The sequence below is a fragment of the Lissotriton vulgaris genome, chromosome 6 (genome assembly GCF_964263255.1).
Source record: "Lissotriton vulgaris chromosome 6, aLisVul1.2, whole genome shotgun sequence".
Classification (NCBI taxonomy): Eukaryota; Metazoa; Chordata; class Amphibia; order Caudata; family Salamandridae; genus Lissotriton; species Lissotriton vulgaris.
In genome coordinates this window covers 616,616,612-616,636,173 of record NC_141694.1, presented here as the reverse complement: position 1 = coordinate 616,636,173, position 19,562 = coordinate 616,616,612, and the positions used below count along the sequence as shown (strand labels likewise).

At 42.5% G+C, this 19,562-nt stretch overlaps 1 protein-coding gene across 1 annotated transcript in view; it reads right to left on the bottom strand.

The window, feature by feature from the left end:
* Positions 1-12,326: 12,326 nt before the first annotated feature.
* The window catches only part of NDUFAF4 (NADH:ubiquinone oxidoreductase complex assembly factor 4), a 47,482-nt gene continuing 40,246 nt past the window's right edge, over positions 12,327-19,562 (bottom strand). The window contains exon 3 of the mRNA XM_086926631.1: positions 12,327-12,887. Coding sequence (XP_086782757.1) covers positions 12,588-12,887 — 300 coding nt within the window. The 3' untranslated portion in view covers positions 12,327-12,587. The remainder of the gene's footprint in view (positions 12,888-19,562) is intronic.

Genomic DNA, 19,562 nt, shown 5'->3' with positions numbered 1-19,562 from the left:
GATGGTAGATATTGAAATTACATCCTCAGTTATTTTAAATACTATAGAGAGGTTAATATCGTACAAAATCCCTGACAGACACAAGTGTGTGGCATGCAGATAATTCACACCAGTTTATTTCTCTTGGAGCTGGCAGGATACTGGGTTATATCTTGTGTACTGTTCGTGTATATTGTCAGTTGAGTCTGTTAAATTGCAGATTTGGATTTGTCTTTCAAAGTTTCAAGTTATTTTCCATCAATGTCGATTCTAATTCAGAGCTTACGTAGTTGTTCCTTGTTCTTCAGTGATAGGTAGTTCCTCAAACAATACAACCTCTCCTTGGCATTGCTCTGATTCCTGTCTCAGTTAAATAATCTGCTCTTGGCAATAATGTCACAAATGGTGTAGCTTATATGGAGCGTTTCTTACGTTCTTATTCAAATTTTGAGTACGCAAATATAGAGACATTTCATTAAATGTTGGAGGTTTCAATTCAAAATATACCAGATGTTTTGGCGGTGGGGTAAAATGGTGGGCGGTGGGTCAGTGGGCCCCCTCCATGTACTTTGCAGGTTTCGTTACCCCACTGGGGAGAAGGAATATCTTTGGGCCAACAAAGGCTGGGTGAGAAAGTGTTTGTCTTTCCAAGAAGCAGGATCTTGGGTTTTTGAGTGTTACAGTTCAGATGGTTAGCTTTCATCCAGTGGAACACCGCTGTAAGGCAGTGCTGCTGATTTTTTTCCACTATGGTTGAGTTTTTATCTATTACTAGGATTAGCTGAGTATCATCTGCTTAGGAAATGGTTTCAATATTGAAGGATGCCTTCAAGTTTATCAGGATAACCATGTAGATGTTGGAAAGTGCTGTGCTTAAGGCTGAGCCCTACGGGACCCCAGAGGTTATGGGTTTCTCTGCTGATTGATAATGGCAGAAGATGACTATTTGTCTACGATTGGAGAGGAATAATTTCACCCATGCTATGGCCAAATGGGAAATACCACAGATTTTAAACCAGTCCCCCAGGATGTCATGGGTGACCGTATCGAATGTGGCCGAAAGGTCTAGTAAAATCAGCACCACATTTTCCCCCTGGTCTACGGCAAATATGAGAGTTTCAGTGGTGTGTAGTAAGGCATATTCTGTGGAGTGCATGGGCCTGAATCCTGATTGGTTTGGATGCAAGATATTAGCCGCTTTTGAGAAGGAAGTCAGTTGTATGTTGACTAGTTTTTCTCTGATTTTGCTGAGACAGGGTAGAAGGGAAATGATGCAGAGGTTAGAAAGGATCTTGGATCAGATAATGTTTTTTTTGGGCGGGGTTTAACTGCTGCGTTTTTCCAAGTCAATGGTACCACTGCTCTCGTGAATATGTTGTTTATAATCTTATTAATAGTCGGGTTAATGATGTTGATAAAGGCATGCAGTACCTCTGGGGGGCAGGGGTCAAAGGGGGAGCCTGACTTACAGGAAAGGATAGCTTGGTGTGATTGTTCCATTCTGATGTCCTGGAAAGACAGAAGGATCGGTCTATCACCTAGGCCATCGGCATATACTTCAGTGCCAGGAGGAACGGTCGTCTTAAATCTTTTTTTTTTTTAATTTTCTGTTCAAAGTCCGCAATTTGGTCACATAGAATCTGTGAAGATGAAATCTCTTGTTCAAGTATTTTAGCATGTGTAAAAGATTTTACAATTTTAGATTGCTTTTCTAATTTCATTTGTTGGCGATAGGATTTGAGAACAGTTTTAAAAGAGGTTAATTCTTCTTGTTTGTTGCTTCTCCGCCATCTACGTTCAAGCTGCCTACAATGCTTTCGTAATTCTCTCAACTTTTGAGTGAACCAGGTGTCGAAGCTTTGTGAGGAGACTTCTTTTTCAGGATGATGCCAGAATTGTTATTTTGTTGATGTTACCTACTATGTGTGGACCCGGATGTCTTCTCCTATCTTTATGAGTGCTATTGTTAAAATCAAATCTGTTTGACAGGGACAGTGGCGGCTCACATAGGGCGTGCTGTGGGGAAGTGACGTGGGGCGTGGGAGGGGCAGGGTGGGGGGTAGTAAACTCGGACATACGACGAAACGGAGGAATGCAATTATTACGTTCCTCCGTTCCGTCGTATGTCCGAGTTTACTACCCCCCCCCCTGCTCCTCCCCCGCAGCACGCCCTATGCGAGCCGCCATGGGACAGGGAATTAGGAATCCAGATGATAACCTGTTTGTTATTACTACCCACTTCTGTTTTCTGTACTCTGACCTGATTACTGAACCCCTTGATTTTTTTTCCTAATGAGTGCACTTGAATCTGGTTGGGCATTAAATACTGCAAAAATATGTCAGTACTCTGGGACAATACTGGGTTGGAATTGCTGCTGGTCTGTTTTAAACTTTATAAGAGGGTTGAAGAATAAAGCTACCCTTCTGGTCACAATTTTAGTTAGAGGGTTATTTGTGAGGTGGCGCAAAGCTGGTGTTGTCAAGGGATCGTGCCTACAATTTTAGAAGTAAAAATATTTGGGACACAGGCAAACAGACCACTTTAGGATGTTTCTTTATGCAGGTCTCTTTGCTACTGACCTATCTCCAACTCCAGTCATCGTCATCACACCGCTGACTGGCTTTTGGATGTACATTTCTGCAAATGAGCAACAGAAAAATGAAGCATGCCACTAGACTTGGGTGATAGGTTGGTATCCTTAGGTTTGCTTTAAATCATCATTCATCATTACTGAAACACAGAAAGGGCACCTAAGGAGCATTACTAAAGTGGTACATATTGGCATGCCATCTGTCTCATACAAATATTGACTTAGTTTGATCAGAGCACAAAGGTTTTTACCCACACTGCTACCAACAAAGGAAGAGATAGGTTTCCTCCTTTCTACGAATATTTTATCTCCGATAACTTGGCACCAATGCTGGCTATGTCATCCTGAAAGGAATAGGAGATAGTAACTGTCATTTGTATTTATATGGCGCTTACCTCCTCTGATGAGGCGTTGAAGCGATTTCCTACAGTAGCATGCTACTGGGTAGCCCAAGAGTAGAGTTCGATAGTTAGAGATCACTAAAACCACATCCAGTTCCCTCAAAGTAATACAATAGGTTTAGTCTTAAAGATGAAGGTGTTTCATAATTGCTCAAACTGAGAAATAGGGCAGTGCAGAAACTGTTAGTAAATGTTATGTCAAACACAGAAACTTATGTAAGTGGCCTTCAAGCATAGATGGCTAACATTCCCACAACAAAAGAATACCACAGGGTGGTGTCAGTCCTTGCTATATAATCTATATTAACAAACACAACATACATTAATAGGAGGCTATGTTTTCCCACTACAAACAGTAAATGTTCTTCAGCGCTGACGTAGCTATTATGGCCACGGCTGATGACTTATGAATTATATCGTATTATGGTGGCAGTACAGCATTTATACTTAAGTGTCCCATTTGGCACAGTATCTCACACAATACTACTGCAGTTTATTCTCCCTATCCAACCAAGTCGAATCTCTTCTCTTTTAAACATTCGAGCTGTCTTGTTACTATGAATTGTTTTTTATTTTCCAAACCAGAAACCTGTAGGGTGCTTCAGTGCTCATCCCTCAGCCCCACACTCTTCGAATTGCATGTCATCCCCTAGCTTCCTTGATCTGCAGTTTGAGATTTTCACTGGTGTCCTATGGGGATGGCACACCTCTTTCAATGGAGCTAAAGAGAAATAGGTAGACAATTTTTACAACTGCCTTGGGTGGTTGCAAGCCGGTTGAGAATTAACCCCTTGAAACTGACTGCAGACAAGACGGTCCTTACCTTTGGCAGTTCTTACTTTTACTGGCCCAACACCTCTTCCAGTTAACACCGCAGGGAAACTCAACCCTTACAACTCAGTCTCATTTATTCTGCAGGTAGTGGTGCTTGGACATTTTTAGAGTAGGGGGGCTGGGCATTAATGATTTCTTAGGATGTTCAGTGATGTCACCAATGAGGACAAGCTTATGCCACATCACCAGTGATGCAGTTGGTGATGTCAAAGGTTAAGGAGACACAGGCAACCTTATGAGCTGACCTAGGGGTATTGCTTGGCTCTAAGATCCAAAGCAAGAGTCAATTCTTCAAAAGATGTAAATCGGTGTACAAATATCATGGAAAACTATGATAAACTTAAAAATGGAAAAAATATAGATTTTGTGTAACATTTCTTGGTGTCTCAATTAAATATAAAATTATGACACTGAATTGACATTTAAGGAAAATAATATTTTTTAAACAAGTTTCATTCAAGATTACCACCATAGACTGACTGTATTGCCACAAGTTTATTTATTTATTTATTGGTTTGTATAGCGCTGGAATCAACTTTCAGTGGAGTATCTCTGCGCTTTGACACCTGTAGAACACCAAGAAATAAATGTGGGTGGAAGATAAATTTCATTTTTAAACAGTATTGTTTTCAATTGTTTCCGAAATTTTAGATGGTCTGTGCATTGTTTGAGTGACAGAGGGAGTTTATTCCAGAGAGTAGGTCCTGCTATGGAAAGTGCCTTGCTCCCGTGTCTGGCTTTCTTAGCCCGTGGTACCTGCAAACGAAGATCAGTACTGGACCTAAGAGATCGAGTGGGGGTGTAAGGGACAAATTTCTTTTTCAAATAAGCAGGTCCTTGGCCATTTAGGCACTTGTGAATCAGGCAACATGTTTTAAATTTCGTTCTCTGCCGGACAGACAGCCAATGTAATTGGTCAGGAAGGGGTTTGGAGGCAGTTCTAGGAGGGGCATTAAGAACCAAGCGGGCCGCAGTATTCTGGATGACTTGTAGTCTATCCAATACCCCTTCATTGGCAGCAAACAGTAGACCATTACAGTAATCGATCCTGCTTAGAACAAGTGCCTGGACTAGAGTTCTCCTCACCGAATCAGGCAGAAGAGGAAAAACCTTGCGCAGTAGGCTGATGGTGTGAAAGCATATACCGGAGATATAATTAACATGTTGCTTGAGTGTCAGATCTTGATCCAGACGGACCCCTAAGTTCTTTACAATCGACTTGGGTTCGGGAACAACACCCAAGTCGCTGGGCCACCAGTCCGGGGACCAAAGCAATTTAGCTTCCCCAAACAACATAACCTCAGTTTTACTGACATTGCATTGAAGGCAGTTGGCTGACATCCATTGTGCCACTGCCTTCATACCAGCTGAGAAAGAGCGCTTCACTTCAGCAGAGATAGTTTTGAACGGGAAGAGGAGCTGCGTGTCATCAGCATATGACACGGGATGAAACCGTACTTACGCATCACTCTTGCCAGGGGTGCCACATAGATGTTGAAAAGAGTAGGGCTCAAACAAAAGCCCTGTGGCACCCCTTTGGAGATCTCTACCTCCGCTGACCGATATGCACCCATGGTGACACTCTGGGTGCGGTCGGATAGGAAGCTCTTTAGCCAAGCAAGGGCTTTATTTTTGATCCCGGCGTTCGACAACCGTTCTGTCAAGATGGAATGTGACACGGTGTCGAACGCCACTGATAGATCTAACAAAACCAGGATCACTGAAAAGCCCCTGTCTTGGTACATGTGTAAGTCGTCAGTCACAGATACCAAAGTGGATTCCGTACTATGCCTTGGCCTAAACCCAGACTGGGAATAGTCAAGAGCGTCAGCCAATTCGATATATCTGGATAGATGGAAATTAACATGCTTTTCAGATATTTTCCCAAGAAAAGGTAGCAGTGAGATTGGCCTTAGATTAGTCAATTCCTTCCAAGGAATGGCAGTGTTCTTCCTAATGGGTCTGACAAGGGCTCGTTTCCAATCTTTGGGGACATGGCCGGAAGTGAGAGAAAGATTCACAAGTTTCTCAAAAACAGGGCAAAGCTGCCCTGCCAGAGCAGGTATAATCCTGGCTGGAATAATGTCCTCCGGGCTCCCACTTTTAATGCTGGTCATCAATGTCAAAATTTCCTCCCCAGAAATGGGGGGGAAAGATTCCAAAGAATGTGTATCCTGTTTCCACTCTGTATCAGCCTGAGAGAATGCTGTTATTGAGGAAACCTTATCATTACCAGCATTAATTATATTTTCATAGATTTTATCAATTTTTGTGGTGAAAAAATAGGATATCTCATCACACAACTGCTGGGATGCTATTTCTACAGATTTGCACGCTGTGGGCTTAACAAAAGATTGCAGAAACTGGTAGAGAACTCTGGGGGAGTTTCCAGCCTCGGCAATTTGCGCTGTTTGTGTGTTTTTCGTGCTGTCCGAATTGCCTTATGGTAGATAGAAAGTGAATCCCAGTATCTTTTTTTATCTTCTACCAAGTGGGTGGTTCTCCATCTCTTCTCTAACTTCCTCGCAGAAAGTTTCAGGGTCCTTAAGTGATCAGAAAACCACACTTCCTGTTTAGCGGCTGGTCTGGGTTTAAAATGTCTCAAAGGGGCTATTTTATCAATGGCTATTTTAGTCGCCTTACTGAATTTAATTAATGCTTTGTCAATATTTTCACTAGGAAGAATAGTGGGCATAATAAACTTCTCTTCAAAAGAGCTCTCTGTGACTTTATGCCATTGTCTACGGACAGCGGGTAGTGAAATCTGCTGCGACTTGACAGGCTCAGGAAATGGAGTGTAAAATTCCAGGACAAAATGGTCGGTCCAGCTGACCTGCTCCGCAGGCAGACAGGAGACCAATGAAGAATTAGATAAAATCAAATCTAGCGTATGGCCAGCTATGTGGGTGGGTCCGAAGTTAAGTTAAACAAAATATGTCAGATTGGCATATTCTCTATTTATATAGCCTATACAGACAGGCAATGAGGCAATGACAGACAGTGAAGCAAGATTATTTAAAATTTACAGTATAAATGTGAGTATTTTGTAGAGCATATATCCTGTACTGAATCACTTGTGTGCGCTCAAATTGGTGGTTCAGTGGTGTAGCAAGATGGCGGTGGGGGGCAGCTGTCCATTCCAGGCAGCACGAGTTTTTGGGGCGCCCGCCTCTACCTGGTTCTACCGGACGTCTTGGGGCGGCAATCGCAAGCACCTATCCCACACATCAATGCAGCTGGAGCAGGGAAGTAAATGGAAAAATCATTTCGCCAGAACACACACCCCTCCCCTACCTGCTCTTCAATATGGCCACAAGCGCAGGGACCGCCATGGGTGGCCAAAGGGTGCTACGCCACTGGGCTGTTTAACAAAAATGGTGCATAGTGCAATAAAGCAATGGGCCTTGGATCACACAAATTGGTCACTGGGGAAGCCGGGATTTCAAACAAGGACCGCATATAATGCAATCCAGAGATATTAGGGTTACATACTCCTCTCTTCAATTTAACACCAAAGGTCAGTGATTTGTATTCAGTTATTCAAGTATTGTTAGTATATAAAGTTCAACTTATCCCATCTTAAAACAGACTATACAAACATACAAATTACAGTAAAGTGTATTCTTGCACGGTCATTGTTGTATATACCAATGCACTACCGTAAAGCATCAGCACTCTTCTATGTTTTAATACACATTACAACACCATTCACTTACCTGCCTATTTAAGATGCCACTTGTACGTTTGTGATCAAGGCCGCAGGTCGGCGGCCGAAACGCATTATGTGGACCATTCTTGGCTTGTAAATAAACTCTGGATTTCACCTGCTGCTGTGGTCTGTGCCCTTGTGTTTCTTGCTGGTTACTACGGGACTTTGTGCTGATATATAGATATATATATATAGTCCTAAGACTGAAAGGTATTCTTTTCTATTGCAATGTTTCCACAGACACTGGAGATCAAACACAGTGACAGATCACCCATGTCTCAAATCACGCTGCAGGAAGAAACCCTTTGTGGTTTCAGAGACGCCCTCTGTTTTTTCCGTACTGCTGTAATTGAAGTGTTGAGCCTCTCCTAAAATCACTCCTTTTCTCAAGTCAACCGACCTTGCAATAACATGAACATAAAATAGCATATTCTACCATTCCTTTCTTTGCTGGTCTCACTGGATTGACAACCAGAAAGATTTAGTAGAGGATCAACACTTCAATGACCACTGTTAAATAATTAACCAAACAAAGAGGCATTAGATCCCCACTGAGTTACACAATGTGCAGCGTGGCTTCCGTGTCAGACATGTTGGGTCTATCATTGCTTAATCTTCAGTTTCCACTTCAAAATCTGGGCTGGATGTTGTCCCTTATGCCCCCACTTCAAAATCTCCACCACAATTTCAACGCCCATGGGTGATGTCACATGTCAGGTCATAATCTGTGCTCGGGGAGTTATGGAGGAAAATGACCACACTAAAAGTGGTCCATTTTGTAATTTTAGATTTTTGGATCAAAACCACAGTGTCCCTCTTGACAGAATTGTATTTTTGCTATATCGGTGGATCTGTACTGGTCTTAACAGAAACTCCCATCTTCCCTTTACAAATGTTTTGTCTGAAAGTTTGTGTTATGATGTACTTTATCTCTTGTCCCCGAGAGCCTGCAGGAATGGGTCTCATCAGTGAAACAAGTGGACCACAGTCATGCCTTAAACCCAGTATCCCATGTCCTAATACAACATGGTATGCCAGTGGTCTCTGAATGAAGGGCATGAATGAAAAGGCACCGAGCCACTACTACTAGTTATGGGTGTAAGCCTGCGGCTGTGCCCATCACACTGCACAGAATCTGTCCTACGAGGCACACTTGGCTCACATTCTTCTGCCCTCCATGCATGCTAGAAACGACTTTCGGCTGTGGACAGCATGTGCCGTGTTATGTGTAATTATGTTTCTTTCTTTTAGCCCCTTCGATGCTCATGACGAGCTCAGCTCGTCATGAGGCACGGTTGAGCTGTGCTTATGACGAGCTGAGCTTGTCATAAACAATGGGAAAAAATGAGACTCGGCACAGGAGGGGAATACCATCAGCAGCGATGGTGTTAAATAAATATCCTAACATCATATAGCAACAAAAAAAAAGAAAACAATTTAGGGCAACAATCCCCCGTTTTGTTCCTCATTTCACCAGACCAAAATGAGTCACCAAAGGGCAAACTTTTTTAAGTCGAGCATTCGAGACCTCTTGTACATACTTTAGTATACACTTATATGTGTATGTACTTTGTGGGATCTGGAGATCAGCCCCAGGACTGGTCTACTTTCGCTCAGGGATTTTTTTCTGTTCAACTGCCTCTAATTAACTGTTTTGATAGAAAACGACCAGAGGAGTCAGTAAAATACCAGAATTGCTTTCTGCCTGTTCAACTGACTATTTTACTTTCTTGATAGAAAACAACCAGCAGAGGTCAGTAAAATACCAGAATCACTTTAGCATTCTCTAGATTCCAGTCTATAGAAATGGTCTTCCACGAGCACCCATAGACAACAATATTTTTTTTCCAATCTTGTATTTTCAATGAAATGACCACCGAAGGCCCCGATTTTATATTAAAAACAGAGCTTTGGACTATACCATTTCCTGCTGAAATGCTATATTTCTCTCCATGTGTTCCCATACCTGGCGTGTCACACAGTTTGGTTGCTTACTTGTTAAAGAACAGTAATGTTTCAGCACCAAGGCTAATGTGCTGCATGGCTAAATACATATAAGGTCCCAAAGGCGAGACCGATTGCATTGCAAATGCTTGTTTTTAATTAAATATGACCATGCAGAGCTGCAGGACCGTTTGTGTTTTCCCTGCAGAGAGCAGTGCCCTGCTAATATTCCTTTAGCTGCAGAGCAGCATGGGGTGCTGTCCCGTTTCCCGATCCTGTTTCTCCATCAGTGTTAGATGGCAGAGGATCACATCAGCCAATGGATATCTTCGCCTTTCATTCATATCATGAGCCTAGAAGACCATTGACTTCTCTGTGAGGCTACAATAGCTTGTTAGTTGCTCCACTCCTCCTCTGCACTGCACAGATAGCAGGTGCATAGGGATCAGAATAGGAAACAGCTGTACCTATCTGCTGTAGTATAAGAGAGTGTGTGTGTGTGTGTGTGTGTGTGTGTGTGTGTGTGTGTGCGTGTGTGTGTGTGTGTGTGTGTGTGTGTGTTAAGTGTGCTTCTCCTATGTCGCACTTGCGGCAGTTCAGTTGAATAGTTGGGGGGGGGGGGGGGGGGGAGTTGAGGGTTGAATGGGGATCAACTTCCAACTAAAAAAGCAGATATTCAATGTGATCTGGATTGTCATTACCGGCTGAACTGGTTTGCCTTCAGCATACACCTTACAAACGCCGCCCAACCTCCGGGGTGTGGGCTGATTGGCCGTGTGACACTGTGTTTTTTTTTTCTACATATTGACTCTCCCGCGTCTGGGACAGCTGAGAATTGCATACCATGCTGGTCTTTTACTTTATCTGCAATAAAAATAATTTAAAAAAAAGTGTGCTTCTCCTATTCCCCTATGGGAGGAGCAACACACACTTTGTTACAACAGCAGAAAAAGCTCACACAATTATACAGTCGCTGATATTTAACTTTACTGTGTAAACACTATTACTTGCAAAATTGCTGGTGAGGCATCTTTTAAAGCATAATGATCAACATCTTCTGAATCGATCAACTGCTGAAAAATGTGTGTCTATTGTTTACTTTTATGATTAAATATAATACTGACGATGCTACAAAGTTTCTTGAGTAAGCCTTACCAATTTCAAACCATATGGCTGCAGGAGTAGTAAAAACGGGAACAAAAAACGATTTCACATGTATTGGGGAGTTCAATTGCCACTGCCATTATTGCATTTTTGTGCACTATGTCTTGGCCTCATACTTTGAAAGAACGGGCTTCAACATGGACACCCTTGTGGTATTCCACCAAATGTCTGACCACAAATATTTTCAGATGTCGATGGTTCTAGCATAGCAAATGGCCATTCTCTTTCAGCGGGTGTTAATAATTTGCCCAAATAAAAGAGGTCCTTTAATCTGTGCCGCTGGGTGTGAAAGTGCATAAGTTTGCAGATGAAAGCGATGAGGTGCATTGCAAAGTACCGTGTTCACCTTTCATTCATTTGCCTCTGCCCTACTCATCTGCAGCTCAAATATGTCACCTAATTTGTCTCTCGAATGTACCTGTAAACAATCCACTGCAGTCATGACAGTGGAGTTGTCTACTGGTACCAGTGTCAAACTATAGTAGTACTGTAATTTAATGCTGCTTTTGCAGAAACATGTTCAAAGCAGCAATAATGGAATTTAAGGATATTTCACAAGAAAACACATACTATCATTGAACCAGTCTAGTGTACAAAGTAATAGGCACTCTGGCCATGGAAGCCATAGAATCAAGACAACCACCGTATTCGGAGTCCTCTTAGCACCAATGACCTACCCACACAGTCTGAAACTGCATGGTGTTGATCCACAGTTTATGCAGCAGGCCCACGACAGGATCTCACCTCCAATACTCAACACTTGATGATTTGCCAAGGCCAGGCATGGTAAGGTCAGAGCTGGTGATTTGAAAGTAGGGAGGCATCCTCACTTTGGCATGCAAAAAAGTGGAACTTTTAATCTAAAAACACCTGTATGTGACTGCATTCCATCTGGAACTTAAGTATGACACGGGGAGTAACCCCGCAAACTCTTCCATAGTGTATCTACAGCAGCAGCTACATTTGCAAAAGGTATCATAATATCAGTAGGACTCTCCTGACAACCTACAAGGCAGGCACGTCAAACTATAGCCAAGCAGGTCAAGGACCATCAAATGTGTTAAGGAATTAAGAATGTGCGCTGTATTTCTCTTGGACAATCAACACAGTATTTCTGCATGGACATACAAAGAAAAAATCAAAATCTGACCCAGATGAGGAAGGTGGAGCCATAGAGACTTGCAAACTCCCGTTACCACCATCCTCACACTATAAAGATAGGTCTGCCACATCAACCTCCAGGCTAACTGTGGGATCCCAGAAGCGAAGGCTTCTTTTTAGAATGTGCACATTTGAAAATGGACACAGCACTTCAGAGGCTGCTCAGCCAAAATACCTGTTTGTCCAGTAGATGTCACAGATTAGCTAAACAGCATGACTTGGGTGGGCTTTTGACTACGTTTTGTGAAACAGCATCGTGATCCATACCTTTGTTTGGAATTTAGGTAGGAATTTAAAAAAAATCTGTACTTTCTCGCCTGTTGTACACATTTTCAATTCAATTTCAGTGGTAGTTAGCTAATCTGTATTTGCCTCTGAGAAGATTTGGTTTGTGAGCCAAGGTGTCCCTCATGTGAGCAAAAAACACTCACTCAACCTGCCTTTTATCAGAGTTCAGTGGCATATTTTGTTATCCATCCCATGTCCAGTAACCTTATGAAACTGTAAAATGGAGTCAACATATCAAACCAAATACAACGTAAATGAAGAGTATTTTCATAACATTTTAATAATATAGAATTGAAAAATATCCACTTACTCAGCCTACCACCCCTGTGAGTATATTATGACCAATTAATGGAAATATTTCTAGGACCATGCTGGACACCATTTGCCTAGCTACATCACATATCAATACATAAAAAATAAATAAGAGTGGCAAAATCCAGTCCTAGTATTTCAGGCAGCAAGTACTTGAGCCTTAAGCGTAATGTTGGCCTCACAAACAATGCAAAGGTTGGCCTTTTATGTAGATTTTATTTGTTTTGCGTCTTTTGGAGGAATTATTTTGACATCAAAAGGGATAAAGAATTCCAGGAGCGATTTGGTATCTTTCAGTTCCAGGCTGTACTCCTCCGCTATCTTCTCAGCAGTCCATGACTCAGGCTGACGCTTATGACTGCTGAGGACTGTGAGGGCTTCTATTATAGATAGCTTTCCTTTTGGAATGTCCTCAGTAGCTAAAATGGAAAAGTGCTCGTGCTTGAAGGTCTGCTTTGGAAGTCTGCGCTCCTCCTGTTGATTACGGACGACATCTTTTCTTGCCTAGAGTGAGATTAAGATGATTAACATATGTTAACATTCAAAGCAAAAGATGCAGTCAAAACAGTCAGTCAATAAATTCCACCTGCTCTGCAAGGGCTGAAATAAGTAAGTTAATTAAATGGAACATGTATAAGATGAGCTTGATTTAGAAGCTACACCTGAGCCAGAAAGGACCGCATGAAAATTGTGAACAGCTGAAGTTACAAGAACAAAATATCCATCAGTACTCCAATTGATGTTGGGTACACTGAATCAAGCCAGGCACTTGGAGGCTATTCTGCACAAATACTACAAGATGCTCCACTGAACACAGCATTATTACTTTATTTATTTATAAAGCGCGACATTCATCCGAATGGATATCACTGCGCTGACGGACGGCCATTTACAGGTTAAAAATACAGTAGTGAGGGGGATTCTATAACTTATCAGGCTTTGGGAAATAGGTGTGTTTTTAGTTTTTATAGCGGGTGGCAATTGATAAGTCGAAGTTCGTTCCAAGATTTTGCAGCCAAATAAGAAAAGGAGCGGCCCCTAGTATAGACTTTTAAATACGCTTAGTGGTTGCCTTGGCCAGATGGCATGATCGCAAATTCCGATTGGAAAGATGCACATGCTAGACTGCAGAACATCTTGAAATACACGGTCAACTGGATGTCCGCTAATTCTTTAAAGATAAACCCAGATAAAACAGAGGCGCTGCCAATTACTATCTCTGGTAGCCCTTGGAACGATCTATCCTGGCCGAAGGAATTAGGGCCGTTTCCAGAACTGGCAGTAGCTGTGAAAAGTTTGGGTATCCACATAGATGGCAAACTGACTATGATGAATCAAGTATCTTCAGTCGTCGGAACGTGTGTAGGCCTTTTGAGACAACTCCAGAAAATCTCTCAACTTCTGTCTCCAGCAACTCTGAGGCGCGCCGTATCAGCCATGATTCTGTCGCGCTTAGACTATGGCAACTCACTGTACGCTGGTCTTCCCCAGCACTAGTTGACTAGGCTGCAAACAGTTATGAATGATGCAGCCAGATTGGTCTTTAAAAAACCGAGGAGGACACATGTAACTCCTTTTTTGCGTAAGCTACACTGGCTGCCAATCAGACAAAGAGTAATGTTTAAGGGACTTTGTATCACCCATAAAGCCCTATATGGAAACGCGCCAAGCTACATCAAAGCGCATTTGGTTCCATATATCCCCAACAGGGCTCTCCGTTTAACCGATGCTACTCTTTTGGCCCTCCCACGTTTTAGACTAGCTACTATGGGCGGGCGTGCTTTTTCAAATGCGATCCCAGTGGCCTGGAACAACTTGCCAATACATCTGCGCAAAGAACCAAGCCTCCTGCCTTTCAGGAAGATGCTCAAAACTGTGCTCTTCCGGGAGGCATGGGGCTCGTTTTAAGGTTGCTTTGGCCCTGTGAATATTCTTTGTGTACGTCTGGACAATCGCTTAGAGACCCCTGGGTGATAACGCGCTATATAAATCTAAATAAATAAATAGAACTTGAATCTGCCTTGAATAATTTTCGTATTAAGAGGAACAATGGTCCTTAGCAGACAGAAGAATGAGAAACCAAAATACAATATAGCCCACAATGGGTTGCTATATGAATCCACTGTCCAGCCGGACATGGAGTTTTATTCAACAATTGTTTAGAATAGAATCAGCAAATTTTTTGAAACACAAATTATATGATAGGGCACAAGCCTGTACCCTACTCTGAGAAGAAAGTATGGAAACCAATACACAATGTTTAAACAAAACAAGGTAACATAATTACAGGCAAAGACTTTGAGCTGTGGTAACTCGCATGTAATGTACTCTGCGGCGAGTTTAACCAAAAATAGGTACCACAATAGTTAGACACAATGGAAATTTGTGGCGCTATTTACCAGTGTCGACGTTTTGATCCCATGCTCATTAATTATCGGGATCATCATCAGGACTAAATCATAACTTTTGCCTGGTATAAACAGTATCGGCCAGTAATGGCTTAATGGCACTTGCTGCAACCGAGAGGGAGTAGGGCGAGATGGCCGCTGTTGACGTGCTGAATTTAAAAACATATACACTTAATTGGCAACATGGGCAGTTTTTAGGAATCAGATGGGTGTGTGGGGTTAAGTAACCTGTGCTTTTAAAGGAGTTTTGAGTACCCAGGGGTCGGGCCTTCTGGTCGCCTGATAAAAACGGCTCAATTTCTAGAATGAAAGCTAGATTAAGCAACAATCTGCTGTCCTCGTCAGTAGCACGATGGCACATATAATTTGTGTTACAAAAATTTGCTGATTCTATTCTAAACAATTGTTGAATAAAACTCCATGTCCGGCTGGACAGTGGATTCATATAGCAACCCATTGTGGGCTATATTGTATTTTGGTTTCTCATTCTTCTGTCTGCTAAGGACCATTGTTCCTCTTAATAGCATTGTTACCCGTGGTCCCTAGCCAATTATCGCGTTCCCTCGTTTTTTCTAAATAAATTGAATAATTTTCGGTCCGGCATGATGCAGGGTCTTGTGTGCATGACACAATAATTTAAACATGTCCCTCTGTCTCATAGGGAGCCTGTGTAGGGTATTCATGCATTCCGAGGCTGATCTATACTTCTTCACATTGCATACAGCTTTAGCCGCCGCATTCTGGACTAGCTGGAGTCGGGAAAACATGTAGTCTGCCATACCGACAAAAAGAGCATTGCCGTAATCCAGCCTGCTAATACGCAGTGGCTGAACCAGGGTCTTTCTACACTCCAGTAGAGTTAACTTTAACCTTTAACCTACCACAGCTATAGTAAATGTCTAATCATCAACGTTAGGGTTTCCATAAAACGGGTGTCCTTAAAGATTTGTTCAACACCACTGCGTAGAGATAGTCCAAGAAGAGTTAGAGCACACAAAGAGCACCTTTTTGAAAAATAAGTAATGTCTTCTTGTTTAAGTATTCACAATTTCCTCTCATTGTGAAATGGTATGCATACTGAAATTGCTTTCGACTACTTCAATGATCAAACCAATGAAAATCAATAAGCAGGCCTTCTTCATTAAAGAATATGTGAGCTAAACTTCCATAATGAAAGGCAAGAGTGAGGATAAGGTTTAAGAACCTTTGTTGAGGCATTTGACTTTACGATTAGGGTATTAAAATTAGATTTTAGTGTTAGGACGACATTATCCATTTACGTGTTAGAAATTGGAATTATGCAGGCCTCCTAAAGATCATGGAAAAAACAGCTCTTTCACCATACGTTTGCCTTGGTCTTTTACTTAAGGCTTACCGTGTCGTCTGGATAGACCCTACTCTTGAGGCAACAGTAAAAAGTCTACCTTGATTACTAGTTCATCCCTCTTCATCGCGACATTACTTACATTATAAAGCAAGCTACATTCAGGAAACTGGGAACTGAACTAGTCCTTTAATTTTACCAAAATGTTTCAGCCTCATTCGAGAGCACAAGTCTCTAACCCTTCACCCAGAAGTAGTGTGTCTATTTCGCAGAGGTCGAGTCTATGCTTGATGCTGCTTTGTGTCTAGCTAGGTTAAATTTCTTGTTTTTTACATTGCTTGTTTGCGATGTGGTATGGAGAAGTTATGCGTCCACAGTGCTCATTTGTTGACATCCAGATAAAATTCTGCATATTTATTTTTTTGCATGCCAGGATGACCCTAGTTGTACATGCTGAAGGCCTGGCACTCCCCTGCCGAGATATACAGCCTGAAGCTACTCTGGACTTTCTCTACCAATTGGAGGCTGTGCTTCCAGATCTTCCTGTCCCAGTCAAGGGTGGCAAGACTCCTGCTGTGCAAGGTGTACATATGTTTACTCCTCTCTACCAGGATTTTTCACAGATATTATCCTTTTCTATGGGTCAAGGGGACGGTGGGGAACTAATCTAGCGCCTGCACAGAGGCCAGGATCTGCCCCCGACAATGCAAGGTCCAGGACCTGTCCCTGTCAAACAGAGCAATGCACTACTGTTCTTGCAGTAGGTACATCATATAGAGAAGGCTTTGCAAATTTATAGTGTGATTTTTTGGTCTTGGTCAGTGACAGGGAGATCTACTTACCCTTCTGTAGCAGTCTTACCATGTGTATATCGAGTGTGTGTATGTGCTATGCGTATTTAGCACAAATATGGTAGTAAGACTGTTTTGCAGGAGTCAGATTATGGAAAACAGTGGGATACATTTTGGATGCCTTTGGTTTAGCATGGTACAAGAGAAAGAGTGAAGATAGCTTCTGCAGACATTGAAAATGAATTGCCTGCATTCCAGTAACTGCTGGTTGGAGACCCAGACACTGAAGTGAGGAGAATGGAGAAAGGCCAACCTTTTGAAATTCCATGAGAAAGTCAGAAGCAAAAGGCTGTTGATTCGTGGTTTCTGAGAAGCACTGCTATTTGTAGAGGGTAGTGAGACTAGGTGGGACTTCAGTTTATCATGTTTGAGGTGAGAACGTTTCTAGGCAGGGCCTGCCATTGGTGTGCCTCAGATTATGGTTTTAGAAAGGTGTGACTGGCAGGTGCAGAGAACTTACATGTCACTGTGCCCATATTTTGGATACTCGTGCTCGGAACAGTCCAAATGCTACCTGCTTGGAAAACCAACACTTTTGCCAAAGGCTGTGAATAGAAAGTAGCCTTTAAACCAAAGTCCAATCAGTTCAGAAGCTTGAGTTAGCGGTCCTACATCACCTTTCTGGAAAATGTGTATTGAAGTGGGATCGAAATTACCCTACTTGTTTCCAGTTGCAAGTCCTTCCTGATTAAGGAAGGGAGCACTTCCCAGAGCATTCAGAGGACTGATGTGTGACCAAAGCCGGGGCATCACAGCCTGCCTCCCAGAAGTGAAAGGACATCACCTGAAGTCTGCAACTTGTTTTAGAAGTAGATGGTCTGTCTAAGTGCCTTGAAGCCTGCCTGCCTGCTCTGGACGGGGAAGGAGAGTGCTGGGCACAGCAGAAGAACTGACTGTCCAGGAGGAAAAGCCTGGTGTATTCCCAGGATGTGGGGAATCCAAACGTAGCTAATTGCTGAGAGACAACAAAGCCGATCGTGACATGATATCTGCAAGGTCCCCATGGGCTCCTGTTGCAGCTCTCATCGTAAGCTACATAAAGAAGTGTTCAGCAAGTTGTCACCTTGTTACCTGCCGCTCCAGCCATCATCCCCGAGGGCCTAGCGTTGCCGCTACCAGCCAAGGTGCTGACACAAGAGAACTAGCTGCAACGTCGTCCAGGACCATAACTGCGAAGGCAAGCACTTTGTCTGCATTGGACACAGCACCCAAAGACAATTGTCGTTCATACTCGCCCCAAGGTACTCAACTGCGGAGGACAAACACCTGCCTGTGTAGACCGGAAGGTCACTTTTTTTGACAAGCCATTGAGCATGCTTCACCATGTCCATGACTGCGAACGGGGATAAACTGTCCCGGTACCGCAGCGCAAGAGTGTGAAGACAACAGTCGCACTTGCTTGCACCTAAGCCAACAGAGGGAATCTTTTACTGCTAATGCAAACCTTTTAATCACACACTTGCTGGTCCAAATGAAAACCGAGATGACCTATGGGCCAGTCTTTTGGGGTAATCATTTATTATATTTGCCTAGCCTATGTCTGTATTCAATTCTTTGGTAAGATAGATAAGAGGGGAGGAAGTGGGCTAAATAGGGACATTTGATTTTCATGAGATCCTGTTGAGGGATACTACCCGGTAATGGAACCATATTTTGGAATATGTATTATTTAGTAACGTTCTGTGATTAAAGTATTGTCTTTCACTTGAAAGGTGAACACGGAGCTGGGCAATACCTTATTGTGTCTGTTGGTTTGGCTATTCAATTATAAGCTCTTGTGCCTCAAACTACCTCCCTGAGAAGCCTGTGACTACTCGCCCTGACAGGCAAGTGCAGAAAGGTTTATGTTTGACCCAGTTTGCCGAGACATAGTAGTAGGGACCATATAACAATGTGGCGAACTATCACAGCCACCATGGTTGTAGCCAAGACGCACCGCTTTGCACTGTGGCCTCCAAACCAAGGTCTGACACATGCTATCACCTAAATTTGTCAGCCATATGCTTGGTATAAAAATTTACTTTTTTATTATAATCGTCACACGTCCTCAAATAATAGAACAGTAGGGGTGCTTCTAAACATGCATATCAGAGGAAAATAGGATTCTTATTGGTACAAAGAAAACACAATATTTTCTTTGCATTACTGAAACCTTAAAAGACAGCAATGATGACGAAAATAATAACGAAAAAAAATATAAAGAACGTACAGAAAAAGTCAAATATTGGCCCACTAGCCCAGATACTGAAGCGTGCTTCTTTTTAGGCAGATATGCATAACTGATCAGGGGATAATGCGGTGAGTCACAGGGCAAGAGAGTGAATGGTGGAAGTGGGCACAATCATGGCCCCATGCTAGATGCTTCAGAAGTAAAATATGAATAACAGTTAAACAACAGACCAATGGGCAAAGAGGGCTTGTTCAAAGTCCCTCTTCGCACGTATACATGTAAGTAATTATGAATTTTTTGATTGCAACAGCCTGGCGAGACAGCCTAAACTGTCTCTAGGCCAAGTCTGAAGAAAAAAAAGAATTTCCTGTATGGTTGAGTCTGCTGCAGTAAGAAGATTGTTTCTGAGGCTAGTCTTCCCAAGAG